The sequence below is a fragment of the Phasianus colchicus genome, chromosome 21, assembly GCF_987193195.1.
Source record: "Phasianus colchicus chromosome 21, bPhaCol1.hap1.1, whole genome shotgun sequence".
NCBI classification, from domain to species: Eukaryota; Metazoa; Chordata; class Aves; order Galliformes; family Phasianidae; genus Phasianus; species Phasianus colchicus.
In genome coordinates this window covers 4904338-4923779 of record NC_143456.1, presented here as the reverse complement: position 1 = coordinate 4923779, position 19442 = coordinate 4904338, and the positions used below count along the sequence as shown (strand labels likewise).

Genomic DNA, 19442 nt, shown 5'->3' with positions numbered 1-19442 from the left:
CCTTGGGAAAACACCCGAAGCCCCTGATTCCCTGTGGAGTGAGGCAATCCCTCTCCAGCCACAGATCTGCTGCCTTGAGCCTGCTGTGAACCCAATCCCACCAAAGCCTCACCAGGGTGTTCTGCAAAGCCAAAGCACAGTCTCTGCTGCATTTCTCCGTCTGCTGAAATTTATTATATTTCCATATGAGCTGCACTGCTCTCACAGCATCACATACACACTGTGAAATTTGACAATTTCTTTATTACAAAAAAAAAAAAAATAATAATAATGCTACAATACTTTCCTCTACAACTGATTTCAAACCTCCTGAGCTCCACAGCGCACAGAGGCCAATTACTACTGCTGTTATAGAAAAAAATGCAAAGTACAGACATGACATTAATCCTATCTGCTCTAGCTCTGGCTTCGCAATAGAGATTTTGCTGGAAGAAGAGCCTACGTGTGTAATACTTGGCAGAAAACTCAACTCTGATTTTGTTACGTAAACCTTTAACTTTTATTTTGGTAAGAAGAGGAGGAAGAGAGGCGGGCTGCTGGGGGATGGAACGAATTTCACGACCATCCACTTCCCGGAGGACACTCCTCATTTTTTGCATATGTGCATAAGTACAGGCTAGTCATGTGACACACAACAACTATTTTCTCTGCTGCACATCAGCCAATATGGTACATGCCAACTGTGGCAAGAACAACAGATGAAAGGCACAGACACGGTGCTAAGCAACTTGTTCAGCAATGCTCAAACTCACATGTAAACAAGAGAAATGAGAGTTCGTTTCCCAAGACCCTCATCAAAGAGAGGCACAGGGAAGGTCTCACTGGGAGTTGAGTGTACTCCCCATTCTGGGAAGCTGACATGGAACATGCTGCCATTAGATTTCTCGGATCCCAGTGGAAAAAAGGACCATCGTTAAACAGAACATTACAAACATCCATAACGATTTCAGGAACCTACACAGCCTGGGAGCTGGGAGATTCTGACTGCAGTGTTTGAGTGCAGAGCAGGAAATGGGCATAGGATCAGGACCAAGAAAATGGGCTTATGTTTCTTTCAGCTGTATGTCAGAAAGCTTCACATTTCTTAGAACAGCCGATGACTGCAAAACACTCTTTTCTCTTGAAATACTTTTTATGGCAGTTTTTGCCCAAAAGGATGCTGCAGGATTCGCAAGCTTCCCTTGCTAAGTCGTACTGACGTGCAAATGTCTTTTTCTTTAATGCTGGAGAAGAAGCAGCCCAAATGAAATATGATAGCTCTTTAATGGCACACAGATCTCCACTGGGTCCAGCTCCACCAGGCTCACCCTGCAGCTCCACTTTCCCCAGAGGAGCTGCCTGCTTTGGTGCAGGGAGAAGGAAGCGGACCTTTTCAACAGGCAAATGCTACAGCTGACAAACAGCACCAGCAAAAAAAGGAGGAGTGGGATTTGTTCTCTCCAGCACACCAAGAAAAAGACATTCCAACAGGACATAACTGAAAACAACACAGGGACGAGTTTCTACCACTGTCTGCTGCCACTTTTCCTCCCTGAAACTCGCTCTTCTAGTCCTTCAAAGCTTCATCTCATTAAATTTCGTCACTGTTCTGTTTTAAGAATGTCCTTGTTAAAACTAAAACACCTGTAAGCCTTCCCTGGGCTCTTATTGAAAAAAGAAAAAAACAAGTGATCTTGGCATCTGTTCAGTCTAAAGTGACAGATGCTGTTGAAGACAGAACAACAGAAGTCCCCAGCCCCCTGCATTTAGAATTTGTGGAAGCATGGAAGGGAATAGTGAGAATAGAACATAAAAGCCAAGGCTGATTTCTTCCTGGTTATATGTTTATGGAACATTTGCTTTGGAACAAAGGTGACGAACACTCACAGTTCCTATTGTGCTTTCCAATCGTCCTCAGGTTGGGTGCAAACACCTTCACTAACCAGCTCAGCTCTAGAAACAAACTGCCAGTTAATTGCTGCTGCACAGTCAGCCAGGGAGTTCTGACACTAAGGCAGGTCCTACACACACACAGCCTTTTTGGACAGCTGATGCAGTTTTACTTTTGGCAACAGAGCATTTGTAAAATAATGCAGATTTTTGGCTAGTTGTACCAATGTAAAGATCTGACCTTGAGCTCCCATGGCAGTGTCCACTTAAGCACAGAGGTGTGTAGGACCAGAGACCACGGAGTCTGAAACAGCATTAGAACCCACAGCTATACACGGCAGGCAATTAGCATTTACATATTTAAGCCTCCAAACAATCCACCACCAGCGTGCCCCTCCATCCAGCAAAACAGGCATTTTGCTCTCGGCCTCGGCCCCCATCACACCACCTGCATGCCTCTGTCATGCCCATCTAACTGCACTTTCAGTTTGTGGAGCTCTTCGATCTCTCGGTTGTGGCGCTCCGTTTTGTGCCGCACCAACGAGCGGTAGAAGTGAATGGTGAAGACAACAAAGATCAGCCCCACTGGGACCATGATGATGGTGGAGACCAGAGCTGCCTGCCAGCCCGCGTGGCCACTGGGCTTCTGGATGGTGGTGGTGTCATTCTTCAGGATGGAGTCCACGGGCAGGAACTTGATCCAGCACAGCAGCACCACTTCTGCAAGGAAAAGGAGGATCCCCAGCACTGTGGAGAAGCCCCACGCCAGCTCAATGTAGGGATGCATGCGCTCGTGTGGGGATTCGCTGATGGAATTCAGGTTGTGGATGTTGCTCACTGCTTCCACGTTAGGCAGAATGCAGGTGCTGATGAGAAGGGCAAAGAGGTGAACAGCCACGAGCACCGTTGTGCAGGCGCTGAACGCGATGAGCAGCATCTGTGGGTACTTGTACTGCATCTCCAGCTGCACCTCCACCATGGCAACCTGGGGGAACAAGAACAAGAAACCACTGCTCAACAGCTGCTGGTTTTCCACCATTCAAGGCTTTAATCCAGGAAAGCATCTTTACTCAGGAGGAGCACCTAAGCTCAAGTACACACTTGAGTGCTTTTTAGAACAGCAGCCTGAACAACCAGCCCCGTTTCTCTTGATGATGCACGCACTGTCTGCAGCTTGGTCTATCAAGCTTTACACACATGTTTTGGTGCTGCAGTTTTCCAAAATAGCAGCTCCCTCCTTGCAGCCATATGAACAGCATCAAACCGTGCAGGCAGCAGCGGGAGCTCGTTAGGCAGCTCACAGCCTGCAGGCAGCCATCCCGCTCGCTGCTCTCACACCTTCCTCTTCTGCTCACCGCCGGCCGCTCGCTGCAGGAAGTTTCAACATGGTGAGTGCACAGGAGAGCAAAAGCAGCAGCCCTGCTGGCCAGCTGCCAGCCAGCCTACCCGGCCTCCCAAGGGAAGAATGAGAGCTACTTCATAATAATCCAAGTTAGTCCATAGTTAAAATAGCTGCCTTCTATTCTCCGAGCGCTAAGTTGGTTTTTATTACAAATATGCCTGGATACAAGCTATTTATATCCCCAAATATCTCCCTCGAGGTCTCATAACTTACTGAAAGGAGGTGGATGGCTACTGGCTTATGGGCGCCGTGACAACTCCATTCTCTTAGTTCAGGAAAGCCGGCTCCTATCAGCTAACAAATCTCTGAAGCTGTTCATTTTAAGGTATATTAATGAAGCAAAGTATGAACAGCCATTCCAGGCTCTGCATAACGATCTGCACCATTCACTCTGGCATACTTATAACATTACTTAGGCACTGGGAGATTAAGTTGTCCCTGCTGTTGACCCTGAAGAGGATTAAGGAGGATGGAAGCAGTGCTATGACTGCTGTCCTTCCTGCAGTTACCTTGAAATCACCAGCAGCCCGAAGGAGGGAGCAGCTCAGGTCTGAACATATCTGCAAACTGCAGGACACAACACGCGTGCGGGGTAGAAAATGGCCAATAGCAGCATGCCCAGACTTTATTCCTACATCAACTACAAATGATGTAAGAGATGCTAAGAACACTGGAACAGTTTTTGGGCATTCCCAGCCCTCTGTTCTGGTGATGAATATGTGGTTGTTTTTTTCTGTTTGTTTTGAGAGGTTCCTGTTAGTAGCTCCAGTCACACAGAGGGAAAAAAAACACAGGTTTGGCTTCACCACCATTGCAAGGAAGGTCCATGGAAATAAAGCATACACAACACTACCTTAAAATCATGTTATTGCTGAGGGTGGGGAAGATCCCAAGTCCAACCCCAGCCCACCAGCCCCACTGACCACGTCTTTCAGTGCCACATGTCCACAGCTCTGGAGCACCTCCAGGGATGGGGACTCCCCTCCTCCCTGGGCAGCATTGCCACTGCAGCACTGCCATTTCTGAGAAGAAATGTTTCCTAATATCCAACCTGAGTCTCCACTGACACAACTTAAGGCCATCACCTCTCATCTTCTAATCAGAGTCATCTAGGTTGGAAAAGACCTTGAAGACCCTCCATATCCAGCCATCAACCTGACCTCATGTTCCTTTTCCAGTTCCCTGCACACAGATTTGAGGAGATCAGACTTATCCTCTGCTGCCATGCCCTGCACAACACCCCTGTACAGCACAGTGATCGTCAGTCAGGCTACACCAGGCAGGAGAAGCTGCAGGTGTATCATTCATTTCTGGGGGCTGTACCACCCTGCAACACAGCATTCAGCAAGCTGAATAGGAACTGTATCAGCATGTTCAATCCATAGCTCTATATCAGAGCTGAGAGGCTGGCTGATGCCAACATATCAATTTCTAGCTGTTACCCATCACATCAGCAGCACTTTGCAGCTAATTGGATGTTTCCTCCCAGACAAACCTGTTCCCTAGGGCTAGCTTCAGCTGTGCAACACGATGAATTTTTAACACTGACTGATGGTTCAGTAAGAGGTATTTCATAGAAAAACATCAACAATCCAGATAGGGCAGCAAGGCAGAAAAACAGTTCATTTAACACAAACAAGCACTGGCAAGGTGAGCGAGCTCTATTGCTTTACCCCATACAGATTGTCATGTCATCCTCTGACCGGGATAAGAGAAAGAGGACAAGCTGACATAACCCATTTAAAAACCATTAAGCATGCTACATGGTCTGTAAAACTATTAATATGCCACGTTCAATACAATTATACTCCTCTGTGATAACAGCCCCCTCTGCTTTAGCCTCCTTGCAGAAGCCAAAGTATCAAGGGATTGACTCTGCAAGGCGCTGAGCACGCTGCTGAGCAGCAGAGGATTTCAGCACGGGCTTAATGTTAAGCTCAAGGATTGCCCTGCTGGACCTCACGCTCGTAGGTCTGCTAAAGGAGCATGTGCTCTGAATTAAACTCAAGTTAGATTATGGGTTATTATGCTTTTCTCTCATCATTTCTTTTTAAAGATCACTGGAGCCCAGATTGTCCACAACAAAGAAGATGCTCATCTTGAGAAATTCAGACGAGCACAGATAGTATCACACAGGAAGATAACAAATGGTTTCACATAGAGCACGTTACATCCACACAGATGGTTCGGCAGTCTGTGCAAACAATCACTCCAGTAGATCTGTTGGACTTTTTTTTCTTTCTTTCTTCTTTTCCCCTTCTCTAAATCAAATGCACATCCTGTAGCAATTAGACAAGCGCTGCTAGTGGGAACAGCTCTTCTTTCCAGCAGGGAAATGAGGAAGGAGATTTCCCGTGCTCCTCTCAATCCCCTTCACCTACAGTCTGCCCAGGGAGGCTTGTGCAGCCATGCAGCCCCTCTGTGCAGCACTGGAGCTGGAAGCAGCCACATCCTCCTGGCCTGCCCAGCTCTCTGCCAGAAATACCACAGATAGCATCGCGTAACGAGGAAGGTTTGCATTATTCTGCAGCCTGTCCAGAAGGAGCTGGATCAAAGCCACCGCCTGTTGATTAAATACCCATCAGCTTGTAATAATTTTCAGCCAATATGAGACTGGCTGGAATTGCACACGCTGACAGGGAAGTAAATAAAGCAATAGCCAAGCCCTGTGTGACACCTGTTTACATAGCTATGGGCACACAGCGCTGCACGGGAACCACTTAACTCTAAATAACTGCACCACTTTCATCAGTAGCCACAGACACACTCTTATTTAAGAGTCAATGTCCACATCCTAAGCACAAGCCTACCAACCTATGGACAGCATCACCTTCTGCTGGAAGGCCAAGTGTGAAAAGGCTACTAATCAAGGGAATTCCTTACTGCAAAAACGTCAGTTTCTGATTTGGGATCTACTTACTGTATTAAGTCAATGGTCTATTAATAATACACCTATTGGCTAATTTGCTTTTATACTGTTAGAGACAAGGCAAAGGGTGCTCCCTGGCACCAGCTCTAACATCCCCACAACGGACTGAAAAACCCAAGGGCACATAATGCTCCTCTGTTCCCTGCATCCTGCGCCCACCTACTGCCATGTTTTAATATTGCTCCACTTTGGGCAGCAGCAAAACAGATCTCCCCATTGTAATGCTGAGAAGCATTCATCTTCTAGGGGTGGAGGTGCAGGGGTGGGAGAAGCTTAAAAAACCCACAAAACTCTATAAAACACAGAAAGTTCCTCAAGCCTCCCCATCTCCTCCGTGCAGCTCCCTTACATCACATCCTGCCCTCTGTATGTGTGCATTCAGACCTCAGCAGCAGCTCACTTCCTGGACAGAAAATCTCCCCAGAAGAGATTTCACTCTGGGCAAAACCAGAGGGGAGAGAAGGAGGCTGATGGCATCACAACTCAAAGCCCTAAGCATCACACTGCTGTCTCGTGGTGTTTATTTCTGCGCTCCCTGACACAGCTCTGACCTATGCAACAGTTCCCAGCTAACACCCAAGCACAGAGCACAGTAAGGACGAGGGATTACTCCCAACAGGCAGCACTGACAAAAATACACTCGGTTTGGCTCCCTGCAGGCTGCACAGCCCTCTGACGTTGTGCCCGAGGCTGTGGGGCCTCTCACAACACGATCTCCCTGTTTGTGCCATGCAAAGTGCTCTCTGGCAGGCTGCCAGCCAGCCTCCACCTTATTACAGGCACCATGACCTGAAAAAAACATACAGAAAATGAGATTAGGACCACAGCAGCGACCAGGTGCAGCCAGCAACACCCGGCCTTGGGGCACTGCTTGGATATGGGGCAGCTCTCGGGATCATTTGCAGGGAGGAGATCAGTGTTTGCAAAGGGCTGGGAGGATAACTGGGAGGTGTGGGCAGCTCCTGTATCCACACTGCCGTGGGACAGCCAAGCACATCACAGCACACCCTGCTTCTTCGCAGGGACAGAACACCAATTAATAGAGATTTTTTGTTGCTGTTAGTTTTTCAAATCCAGAAAGCATTCCTGCGAAACCAACGTACCATTGCAAATCCAGAGAGCAGAGCAGAGGTTCTGCTGGAGGCTTTCAGCTTGGCTCGGCTCAGGTACAGCTTCCTCCAGGACAGGGCCTGAACAGAGTGGTGGTTGGAGGTCACCAGCTCCAGGTAGCTGCGGCGCACCCAGTCCCGATAATCCATGCCCTTGGTGCCAGGCTCAGAGCAGCAAGCAGGAGTGGAGGGATCCACTGGGACGTTCAGTTCAGAACTCATCATGAGGGAAGCACTGAGGAAATAAAACAGCCGTGATAAGGAGAAGGCAGCAGACAGGATGAGCTGCTGGAAAAGCTGTGTTGGAACAAAGCTATCATCGGTCATAGGGAAATGATGCACAGAACCACCTGCCTGCTAGAACTGATCACGAGAACCAGGTGGGATTGCACAAGGAAACCTGGAACTGCTCCAGCGTGGCCAGCGTAGCACAGAACCCAACTTTACATGTCAAAGCCAACATCTCAACCTTCCCCTTTCATTCCTCCCCACTCATTTGTTTTACAAAAATACACTTTAAAAATATGGTCACCATCCTATTGTTTGGTTTTAAGTCGGCAGTTTAATGTCACACTGCATCGTGCATCAGCTCCAAATGCATCGTATTAGTGTACCAGGGTACACCAAACTGAAGTGCCCAGTGCTCCCTCTGTACACCAGTTTTTCCATTCATCCATTGCTCAGCTCACACAGGCACAGCTCTTCCCCAAAGCAGCCATGGAGCTGAACGCTGCATGGGGTTAACTAATGGATCTCCCAAGCTCCTGCAGCAGAAACTTCCTGCTGGCTGTAAATCTCCAGCAGCTCCCTGAAGGAGCACTGATCATTCCCAGCCCCACACCTGTGGGTTGCAGGCACTGTGCTGTTTGCTGGAGCACAGCTCCAGCCCTGCCCAGCTCCCTGCCATATGGTGTGGGCTTATCAAGTCATGGTTGCCAGGAGATTGGAGGAAGCAGCCGAGAGAAAAAGCACCAACCGCCCCCAGCTCTAAGCCACACTGCTCAAAAGGAACAGTGACCAAGGCTGCAGCTGCAAGCCAAGCACTGTGAGCTGTGAGACTGTCTGTGAGTGGCAGAATTACGGCACTGCTTCCTGTGATGGCATCCTGTATATGCATAGTGGGGGTGCTGGCTTTGTTTTCGCTGGGACGCCGACGGCCTCTGTGCTGCCATTTGTTTTCATACAACACACAGGAATTCAGCATGTTGGAAACATCAAGCCCGGGACAAATTCCATTAAAAGAAACACGAATTCAGAGGTTACAAGGGGAGAACAAGAACACCCAATCACAGCTGCTTCTTTCCTTGGAAAAATAAACTGAAAATACCACAAGCATGAATTTTTACTCTAGAGCAACTCCAGAGACGTTCCCAAGTAAGTAAACATCTGCAGAAGGAAACCCACAAACCCATGGAACAGCACTCACCTGGCTGCCTATGGGCATGGAGGGGCTGCAGGGGGCTCCGGGGGCTGAAACACAAAACCAAAGGAGCGTTTTACACACACGGTACCTTCAGCTGGGAGCATCCTCACTCTGGAAGCCCTTTTCAGGCAGTGGTCCGCACCAGAGGTGAGTTATGGGGAGATCCGTGCTCCTGCCTTGCAGCTTACGGGTTCAGAACAGAAGTACCTGCGCTGGTGGGGCAGCACAGCACCGCACAGCACGCAGCTGCAGGACGTGCCCGGGAGGCTCTTTCTCAGCTCTGGCCAAACTCGTGCCAGGCCACCGCTGCGCCAAACCGCTGCTGAAGACGCAAAGCGCCGACTCGTATTGATGTTGGTAACCCGCCCAGCGCCAGCCAGGAGGAGGGGAAGCCCCGGCAGCGCCCCGCATCCAACCTGCGGGGTGCAAGCGTGGGGATTTCTGCACGGCACGGCTGAGGTGGGCAGCCCGGCTCCCAGCGCTCGCACGGCAGCCTCTCCGTGGGCCTTCAGCCCCCGCCCCCCCCAGCCCCGTGCGGAGCAGCGTGCCGGTGCCTTTCTGCCCCACGGCCAGGCCGGAGCCCCGGATGCCCTCCGACCCCGGATTTCCCCGTTTTGACCCCCCCACTCGGGTAGGACGAAGCCCCCTCGCCCTGGCGGGCCGGTCTCCCCGCTCACCGCTGCTGCCCGCTGGCCGGTTCGGGCGCGGCGCCCCGGGAGCCGCCGGGTACCGGAGCCTCCGCCGCCTCCACCGCTGCCAAGGCAACGCCGGGCCCCCGCCACGTGACCCGCAGGAAATGGGGGGGCTGCCGGTAGCCCCGCCCCTCGGCACGTGATCGCCGCCGCATTGGTCAGAGCTACGCCAAGCCCCGCCCCCAGGCCGATAGCCCCGCCCCCTCCGAACGCGTACTGCTGGGGAAGCCCGGGGCTGGGCTGGGCCGGTGCGTTATTGGGTGCGGTGATCGCAGCTCTCCATCTTTGCACAGAGAACGTACCGGTAGCATGGGATGTAAATGCGCTTTTATTACGGTTACTATACAGCAAAAGCCTACGCTAGAGGCAGTGCTGAGCGCTGAAGGAGCCGCCCTTTGTAAATGAGGGCTATCAGAGCTGCTGCTGTCTCCCTGCATTCCTCCTCCGTTGACTCAGCAGGAAATCCCGCATAAATCCATCAGAGGAGCACGAGAGGGGGCAGGCTACGGGAAATCGGAAGGAGCTCCTGCCCTGAAAACGAGATAAAGCGCTCGGAGGCAGCAGCACAGTGCTCCAGCTCAATGGCACAGCGGGCTGTTCTGACAGCATCAGTGCTGGGGAGGGGAGGAAGAAACAAAGGAAAACAATTCCTAGAAACGTAGTAGAGAGACAAACACGTACTTTCCTGAGCGTGCTTTTCATCTTTGAGATTAGGAATACCTCTGCATGGTCACAGCGTTAACACTGCTGGCTCCTGTGGAAGTGGGACAGCCCATTCAGCTCCCTGGTGACACCTCTCCTTTCTCTGATGCAGACTGACTCCTCTGGAAAGAAATCCAAAGCAAGAATGTAATGGAAGCAGGTCACACTCCGGGGCTGTTTAAAATCTTCACATTATTGCTGCTGTATCTGGAACAAGAAGCAGCTCCTGAATTGTTCTTTGTTTTACTGCACTTTGGAGCACTTCCATTTTTCTGCTCTATGGATGATGCTTCTCCCATACAGACGTCACTGCATCTGTGCTTTCTCTTCACACCAAAACTTCCCTCACTCATAAGTGTCTTTGTATTCTGAAGACCACCACAGCATGGCATGGTAGTTCTCAGAACTCAGAGCAACACACATCAAATATGGACCCTGCTCCTAAAAGATGGCCGTAAGGCAGACAGCACCCTCAGCAATACATTCTCTTGGCTTTTTATGGATTTCACATACAAACCAAGCACTCCTCACAAATGCAGCACATGAATAATTCAGAATGGGCAGCACAACGTCCTGAGGAGCCATGGCAGGGTCATACAACCTGTGTTCATTTAATTCACCGACACCAACTCAAGTCCACCTTCTTCCCAACTGTGAGAAGTCCTCATGCAGCACATGCCTGCTCTGCTTAATGCCAACCAGCACCGATTTATTCAGCTCAAAAGCCTGACAAACTCACAGTCAGAACAGTCTTTGTTTATTTGCAAGACTCTCAATTTCCCTCCAACCAAAATCCAACAAACACAACGTGGCTTGTCCCACATCACAGATACATCAACAGTGCATACCTACCCAAAGGGGATTTGAGTGAAATAATTCCCCTAACTCAGCACTTCACACTGTGATAACACCAACAACTGTGGGACATCCAGTCTGTATCTTAAGCACTACAGAATGAAACAGTCACAACTTACCCAAAGCACGTGGCTCTACCCAGATTTAACACAAGAGTTCCATGTGGATGCTCGAGCTGGGGTGGCAGGGAGGCACAGGGGATCTAATCCAAAATGGAACTTGATGACATCTGCTCCCCCACTGTCACAGAAATACCAGTGAGAAACCATTGCATAAAGCCAGCACAGACAGAATGCCGGATTTCTGGCAGTTCAAGGACTGAAAACTAACAAGTGATTCCTTTTCATTGTTTTTGCTTTAAATAATTTGGCATTAACAAGAGCTTGAGAAGTAGCGCCACATTCTGGATGCTGATGCTGTGTGATGCAGGCACTTCTAGTTCAAGATGCACTGAAAAGGCAACAACCTAATATACAAATAAAACCATTAATGCATTTGCTATTCATTTAAGCATCAACAAACATATATACAGATTTTTTTTCTTACCAGAAAACTCAGAGTTCAAAGCAGAGACCTCAAGCAGGGAGTGTCACTACATGAAGCTTAATACAAGCAATGCCATTCCATTCCAACCCTTTCTGCTTTACAGATTTGGAGGTTTTACACACACAGTCTTTAGGAAAACCTTAACAATGATCAAATCCAAAAGCAAAAAGTATATGATATGCAGCTAACACCTTTTTCCATATTTTCATGTGCCACATCACCTGGCCTTTCTGTTCCTTCCTGAAGCATTGCAAACACCTCTTCATTTCACCAAAATCCTCTTCAAATAAAAGAAGACAGAACAATCCAACACATCCCTTTTATTAATTTAAAAAACACGGAAGAAAAGTAATAGGGAAAGTTTTAGCAATAGAAAAGGGATCTTGCTTAAAAATCTATAGAACTTGTCTAGCAACATAAACTGATTTCTTTGGGTTAGAGATGACCCCATACAAATCCCCAGATTCAGAACACTCACAGTGCATGACAGCCTGGCTACAGACCACTTTTCTACTGCAGACTGAACTCTGCCCTCAGATTCAGGTATCTGACTGCTACCAGCTTTGACAACATTAGATTATGTAGTCCTCACAGTAATATTTTCCTTAAATGGTAATGGGTGCGTTTTAGCTTTCAGACAGAAAAACACTCTGGGCCATGTCAGAAGGAACTCTAGGGTCACAGAGACTTATGGCTGACTCGTTAGAGCAAACAGAGCAGACTGCACAGCAGTTATACAAGCAATTAAGAAAAAAAATCTCTTATTTGGCATTTCTCTATCGATATCTCTCAGGCCTGCGATGCGAAGGTCATTCACCATTAAGCAGATATAACGTTCACCAATGGGTTCTGCTTGGCTGAGATGAAAGACTTTCATGCTTCTGCATGTAAAGCAATGAACAGTGTTTCCTGCTGTCCCTCAGAGGCCTCATCCTCTTCCCATCACAAAACTTGGCTCTTCAGCATCATCTTCCTTCTCTTCCTCCTCCTTGCAATCCTCTTCGTCATCCTCACTGCTGACTTGCTCTTGAGACTGATCAGACTCTAAAAACAGAAACCATATGAATTGGTAACATATCCCATGTCCTCCTTGTTATGTATTTCACAACAAAATAGCCTCTGGTGCCAAGCAAACAGGTATTAGATCACACCAATTAGCACAAACTGATAAAGTGCTCCACATGTCCTCCTTATGAAAAATCTCACAACAGTGAGTGAAGTAGAGCTCTGAATATCAAATTCTCCCTTGGAGAAGCAGTCCCCTTACCTCCAGCACTCAAGCTGCATTACCACTGTGACAAACCCAACATGAAAGAACTCTACCTTCTATTGAATGTTATCTCAATCAGAGGTAGTCAGGTGCTAAAGTCACAGATTATCTAATTCCCAATCTCACCTCTGCGTGTTGGCACGAACTTTCAAGTATCACAAAACATTGCTAAAGAATGCACACACCAGGAAGCTGCCTGCCAGGCTCCGTCTATTTCAATGTCTATCCAAGTTTACAGTAACTCCACAGGGTGCCAAGACCTTTTACAGACTGTTAAGTTTATTACAAACATGGGAACTCTTTAAGGTAAGTGCCAGATTAGCTAGGATCACAGAAAACTGGTGAAAGACCAGAAGAGAAAACACCTTCTAGAAATTAAATAATGGATATGGAAATTAGGTACGGCATAAAGTGCAACCTGGATCTGACAGCCATAACTCTGCTGTCTCACCCCTTGTACCTCCCTGTTTCTCAGGCCAAGTCAGCTCAGCTCAGGCTCTGACCAGTGTGTAGGACCAGTGGTTTGATGCCACCGTGTGGTGAAGTTCAATCCCGTCAATTTGTGTTAGGGGACTGTAGAACTTAGTGCCAACCCTTCTTAACAGTTCTCCTTGACAAAGGTGAAAGATTGCCACAAGTCCTATTATTTGTTTACACAAATGCCTACCTTCCAGGTCTGACAAGCACACTTCAATTACTTTGGAAAGAACTCAGACATCAAGGCATACAAAACTAGTAAAAGACAAGTCTGTTCTCAGCAGACTAAAGACAGCTGTATGTGGTTTTCAGCTTATTTATTCAGTTTTAAAATAGAGAATCACAAAGTATAACAAGCAAAGAACTGTTCTAAAGACAGAGGAGCTCAGAACCTGGCTCCCCGAAGATGGCTTATTTGTGACTTATTTGTACGTGGCAGCCCTATAGCACAGAATCCTGGCTCCTCCCTCTCCCAACCACCCTGGAGAGACAGCCATTCTGTTTTGTTAAGCTCACACTCAGATTCTCCCCCCAGTCACAGTTTATGTGCAAGTAGCTTTTAAAAACAAACCAGACCAAAAGCACTCCGCTACATTCCCTTGCTGTCTCAAGTACAATTAACCTAATGATTAATCTATCCTCCCACATCTACATGGGAGGCTGGCAGTGGTTCAGCTGAAACAGATCCAAACAAGAGCAGAAATAAAGTAGAACTGTCAGACAAGTTATGTTCTAGCAGAACTATCAGGAACTGTGTTAACTTCCCAGACTTACTGCGATCAGCGTGCTCAGCCACAAAGCACAGCTCTTTGAAAAATTAAGGTAAAAGACACTCATTAAAAGGAAGCAACGAGCATCCAAAAATTTGAACAAACATTTGTTCTGACATCGCTGAATTTCCAAGACTGCAGGAGAACAGAGGCAGTGCTTATTTCTACATGAAATGAAATAGTTGTCTGGAACAGATGGCTCCAAGGTGGCTTAATTTCTTACAAACGAAATCATAACTCAGTTTCCTGCTGTCCAAGCCGTGCATTTTTCCCCTTTTTCTCACGTGCATTTAAAAATATGGCTTTCAAAGAGGACTTCTGACAGATGAACAAAAATATCACACTTAAGACTCAGTCCTATCCATCTATGAAGAATGCTTGGTGGAGATGGGATAAGCCCTCCTAAGGTTCAAAGAAAGCAGAACCAAGACTTAAAAAAAGAAAACTAAATCTCACTGACCTTTTTCCTGCTTCTTTTGTTCAAGTTTATTTTTCTTAGCTTGCAGTTTCTTCTCTTTTAGCTTCTGGCTAAAAAGCAATGAAAAAAGACTCACGTAAATCTAACATTGTAAAGTGTCTGCACACTGTAATTACACACCAATTAAGGACCTATTACAGACATCCTGGGAAAAGACTTCAGAGAAGTGCAAATTTGGTCTCAACTTAAAAACAAGTGGTAGCAAATCTAGATATAAGACCAACAGAAACCTTTCTATGTTGGTTTTAGTCCTATGGATTTTTATTTTATTTTTTTAAAGTCTTTTACCAGATGCAACTACAACTGAAATCATATGATAAACAAGGATCTTCCAGAACACAACAAAGAAGGAACAAGAATGAAACTGTTTCTACGTTTTAGTTACTTAACCAATAAAAATATGGAGAAAACTTTATCAGAATCTCAAGCTGTTGGAATTCAACACTGAAAAAAGTAATTATCAGTAATGTGCTTTAAATAATAATAATAATAAAGCAATATACTTGATCTTCATATTTGGCTGTGCTTAATCATTGGGAATAACACTGGGGATAAAAGATTTCAGTTTTGTTACCCAACAAAAATAGGCAGTCTAATGGCAGACATCAGGCAGAGCAATCTGAGACTGACGTTACCCTCACAACACAGTCAGAGGGTTCTACAGAAAGACCCTGACACCACACCTGGGAGCTCTGGACAGAAGAGGAAGGGTGGTGAGATACATTAGGGGTCTCCTGCGTGCCACAGCTGCTTGATATTTACACCATAAGACTATTTAATGCAAGAAGGAGGTATTAAAATGTTTGGGTAGCATTTGCTGCTCAAACACTTGTTCTGCTTCTCAGCCAAGGAAGAAGCAGCAGGCCAGATCTGACTTCCTGGCCATCTGTTGGACCACACTAGATGTAAAGTAAGATGGCAACAGTGTTTGTGTTGTGCACATTTGTGCTAATGCGCCAATGAGTCACTCTGCATAGGCCTTTCAGCAGCAGCTCTCAGCTACAAAATGCAAAACGCTCATTCTCAAAAAGACAAGAGAGAAGCTGCTCAGGGTCAGGCACTCTGGAAGAGGTAAGCAGCCATGATATCTGCTACTTCTGAAAGGCATGGCAGACTGGAACATAAGATCTTACATCTCTGCTAATGATTCTCAGACCATTTCTTCTGTTTCACTTTGCCTAAAATGCACAGGAAAGGAATGATTTCACATTTCTCATTTTTTCTATTTAACTTAGTAGACAGCCAGCATATTAGTGAGGTAGGTAGAAACTGCTACTCATTTTAACAACACTGCACGGCCTTTTCTATACCTGTGCACTGAATTGGGCTAGTCACACTGGCAGTGTGCAGACATCATGCACCATCACACCCTACTACTCCTAATCCATATAAGCATCCGTTAAGCAGCACCATTTTCACACTCAAGTTGCTTGATGTCAGCTGCTACAGACATTTATGTAAGCCAGACATACGTGCAGAACTTTCCTGACATTGTTAAAACAAATACACAGCACGGCTTCTTGCAGTCAGTGTGACAGTGTCAGCAAAAGCTGCTCAAGCAGTCAAAGTTATCTTGCTAGCAATGGCACTGAAAATAAACCACACCAGCAAAGCGTGTCAAATTTACAGATGCCTTTAGAAACCAAACAATGACATTAATGAAATTAATTTCTGCAGACAGATTTCTTGGCTGATTGATGTAGACACAGAACAGGAGTATTTATCCAAAGGATGTAGCTGCAGACGAGGCACAGGGCATGAGGTTTTCCATGTCAAACCTCCCGGGAGCAATCTGCCCTTACCGCTTCCTTCTGCGTTTTGCTGTTTGCTCTTCTGCAATCATCTTATTCCTCTCCAGTTTCTTCTGGAATTCCTCATCTAGTCTTTGCTGTAATTGATCACATGTTATACTTTGGTCACAACCTAAATTAAAATACTTCTTTTCAAAATCATGTCCTTTTAGGGAGAAGTCTTTTAGCAAAATACAGAAGGGAGCTCTGCCAGATTTTGTCTGGCTGCTTTGTTATACAAAATACATAATCCTAGGGAAGACTTGTATACAGACAGCATTGGTAACCTGCAGCCTGAGCCAACCACTGAACACTTCAGAGGAAAGAATCCTCACCAAAACAGATGAGTGACACTGGGCTTCTGCCCTGAAGAACGTGTCAATAAAAACAAGAGGATAATCTGAGACACAGACAGAAACATATGAATTAGAGGATTCATTTTGGCCAAGAGAGAATATAACAACAATGCTCCCTGAAAGAAAAGACACTCTTAACAGATCTGTATTGTGTGTGCATGCACCTGCTTTGATGTTGTTTGTGCAAGACACTGGTATTAAGGATTTCATTTTATACATAGAGACATTTCTAACAGTTGTTAAAGCATTTTCAAACCCACATGAGAACACAAACATTCATCTGTCATATTACATGTTAGGATTCCTAGTGAACAGAGAAGAGGGAGCATGTCTGACACAAAGCATCAAATGTTTCAGTGTTGACAAAGACACCACATATCACATATTCCTGCACTGTTTTCTTTTGATAAGAGGTGGTTTGGAACATTGTTTGCACATGATTTTGTGAGAAAAAAATAGCAATGGACACCAAATGGTTATGAGAAAAAAATATAAAGAGTCCTGCTGACCTTCTCAGCCATGGCATCCATGAAATCTTGCCTCTGGTACTCTCGGCGCCGAAGATGCCGGTACACGTGAAACTCCCCACTGCCAGCTCCAGCACTAGAACCTGCAATAAGAAGGGGTTCATCTGCTAGAAGATAACACACACTGGATGTTCACAAATTACTACAGCTAGATGCTGAGGGGCCGGATATCTAAAAGGACAGTGTACAAAGAAAGTCTATTAACAACACAGAGTGTGTCTGCATTTTATATAAAAGCAAACAACTCCCAGTCAAAAGCTAAAGTAAGCTGCAAAATCTTACACTTCAATGCAGTTTCTACTAGTCAACACCAACAGCAATCACCATATCCTCTCACAATTACTCCTCTGAAGAGAATAAAGCCTTAGCTGGACACAGAAGCACAAGGCCTCAAGTTAAATGCACACCCTGTTGTCTTCTAGACAGAGGTGAACTACAACATCCTGCTGAGGTTGCCTCTCACTGATTCTCTCCATTTCATACAAAAAAAATAAAGGTCAACTGAGAGGTGATAAAACCCACTGCATTGCTGTTTCCCTGATACCAGATACCATTCCCTGATACCACAGATACCACTGACAGTTTTTGTGCATTTCTTCATGAACAAAATCCCTACAGTTTTCTCTTCCTAGCACTAATCTACATGGTAAAGTCCCAGAGGGGCTTTCAATGTGGCACTCATTTTCACCCTGTGCCTCCTGAGCCATTTCTAAATGCAAAGTACACAAAAGCATTCTTAAAAGAAAACATCTAGTAATTAAAACACGAGATTGCAATCGGGCACTTTGATACCAACAGAATCCCAACACGTCAGGTGCTCCTAAAAAACCAAAACAGCTCTACTGAAGCACCTGACAAAGCTATTTGAAAAGCCTATGAGGGAATTGTAATATTGAGAACAGTTTACTCAAAAATGTATAAAACTTTTAATCTTAGATTAGTTATTCTGAAATATGAACAAGCTGGCCTTTGGGAAGATCAATAAGGTGAAGATTCCAAAGAATCTGCAGATCTACATGCAGATGCACTTTATGCTACAAATCCTAATCCCTCCAGATAGAAGTGTAGGCAGAACACTTGTGCTGGACTGCCTGCACAGCTGTCAGCTCCCTAGCTGACCACACACAGTCACATCCCTGCATGCCTCTGCCTCTCATCACTTGAGATTCAGACTCAAAACAATTAAAAGAGGTAATTCACACCTGTAAGCTTCCAGAGCACTTTCATATCTGTGGAAAAGACAATTTACTTGTGCCTTGTGATCACTACAGCACAGATTATTCCTTTACATGTAGCTTGCCTACTGGAATGCCACAGGTTTTGACTTTGAGTAAAGCAAGGCCCACGAACAATGCGGACATTGAGAAAACAACTCAAAAAGCTCATTTTATACCTCTTTTCTCCAGCAAAATGACTGCCAACAGAAAATCAACCCCAATCTTTCTGTTAAATAGTGCCTAAGCTCAATATGGCTGATCCTACAGTTATCTGTAGAGCAGTGTCTTTACCCATCACATCTCTGACAAACTCCGGGGGAGGCCGTGGTGCCCACTCATTCAGCTTCTCAGGAATTGGTACAGTCTTTTCCTGTAAGAACAAACCAACCATCAGCATCCTCTGGGAGCAACACCTGCAGTTCGAACACGGGTGCATGCCCCAGAAGGAGCACCCGTGCGGACACATCTCCTCTGACAGGGAGCGGGCAGAAAGCAGGAGTCAGAGGCACCTCTCAGGACAAGGGTCGAGACGCCTCATTAGAGCCCCAGGGTTGAGATTTCCCGCCAGCTCCCGGGAAATGCAGAGCAAGAGGCAGACAACGGAGCCCCGGGCTGCTCCATTCCCCTCGGGGCGCCTCTTCCCTCACAGCCCAGGGTGGGACACGAGCTCAATACCCGTCCCTTCGCGGCCGCCAGCATGAAGCGGCCGGCCCGCTTCCCGTCCCCTCACCGGGTTCCTCATGAGGCGCTCGAGGCGGAGGCGCTGCTCCTCGGCGGCGTTGCGAGGGATGACGAGCGGCTGCGGCTCCTTGCGGGGCCGGGGCGGGCGCGGGGCCGAGGGCGCCGCCATCTTCCCGTCCCACAGCGCCCCGCCCACTTCCGGCGTCACCGCGCAGGACGCTGAACCGCCGCCATGATGGGCGTGGCCGCCATGATGGGCGTGGCCGCCATGATGGGCGTGGCCGCCATGATGGGCGTGGCCGTCACGATGCGAGCGGCCTGTAATGGCGGCAGGTCTTGGCCTTGCCAT

At 46.9% G+C, this 19442-nt stretch overlaps 2 protein-coding genes across 6 annotated transcripts; both read right to left on the bottom strand.

Moving 5' to 3' along the window:
• Window positions 1-1805: 1805 nt before the first annotated feature.
• On the bottom strand, window positions 1806-9549 carry ORAI2 (ORAI calcium release-activated calcium modulator 2). 5 transcript variants are annotated; one of them, XM_090122647.1, is made up of 5 exons: window positions 9410-9522; window positions 8875-9148; window positions 8736-8779; window positions 7304-7544; window positions 1806-2854 (listed from the first exon to the last, which is right to left on the bottom strand). In XM_090122647.1, the coding sequence occupies exons 4-5, from the start codon at window positions 7532-7534 to the stop codon at window positions 2309-2311; spliced, it is 777 nt and encodes a 258-aa protein (XP_089978773.1). In that variant the 5' UTR covers window positions 7535-7544; window positions 8736-8779; window positions 8875-9148; window positions 9410-9522; the 3' UTR covers window positions 1806-2308. The 5 variants fall into 5 exon arrangements, with proteins under 5 accessions (XP_089978773.1, XP_089978774.1, XP_031447692.2 ...); XM_090122648.1 differs by having other exon boundaries at window positions 8940-9148; XM_031591832.2 differs by lacking the exon at window positions 8875-9148 and having other exon boundaries at window positions 9410-9549.
• Window positions 9550-11832: 2283 nt separating this feature from the next.
• PRKRIP1 (PRKR interacting protein 1) lies at window positions 11833-19300 on the bottom strand. Its single transcript, XM_031591833.2, has 6 exons — window positions 19143-19300; window positions 18704-18782; window positions 17178-17278; window positions 16325-16410; window positions 14505-14572; window positions 11833-12571 (listed from the first exon to the last, which is right to left on the bottom strand). Exons 1-6 carry the CDS (start codon window positions 19260-19262, stop codon window positions 12456-12458), a joined length of 570 nt encoding a protein of 189 aa, XP_031447693.1. The 5' UTR covers window positions 19263-19300; the 3' UTR covers window positions 11833-12455.
• Window positions 19301-19442: the final 142 nt, after the last annotated feature.

Bases quoted from the DNA above. Each gene is read 5' to 3' on its own strand.
- PRKRIP1 (XM_031591833.2), bottom strand. From the start codon at position 19,262: ATGGCGGCGCCCTCGGCCCCGCGCCCGCCCCGGCCCCGCAAGGAGCCG. The intron at 18,783-19,142 runs GTGAGGGGACGG...TTGTTCTTACAG, and splicing joins AGCGCCTCATGAGGAACCCG to GAAAAGACTGTACCAATTCC. The intron at 16,411-17,177 runs GTCAGCAGGACT...GATCAATTACAG, and splicing joins TGGATGCCATGGCTGAGAAG to CAAAGACTAGATGAGGAATT.
- ORAI2 (XM_090122650.1), bottom strand. From the start codon at position 8,481: ATGGCAGCACAGAGGCCGTCGGCGTCCCAGCGAAAACAAAGCCAGCAC. The intron at 7,545-8,368 runs GTCTCACAGCTC...TTATTTCCTCAG, and splicing joins AATTCTGCCACTCACAGACA to TGCTTCCCTCATGATGAGTT. The intron at 2,855-7,303 runs GTACGTTGGTTT...TTGTTCCCCCAG, and splicing joins TGCTCTCTGGATTTGCAATG to GTTGCCATGGTGGAGGTGCA.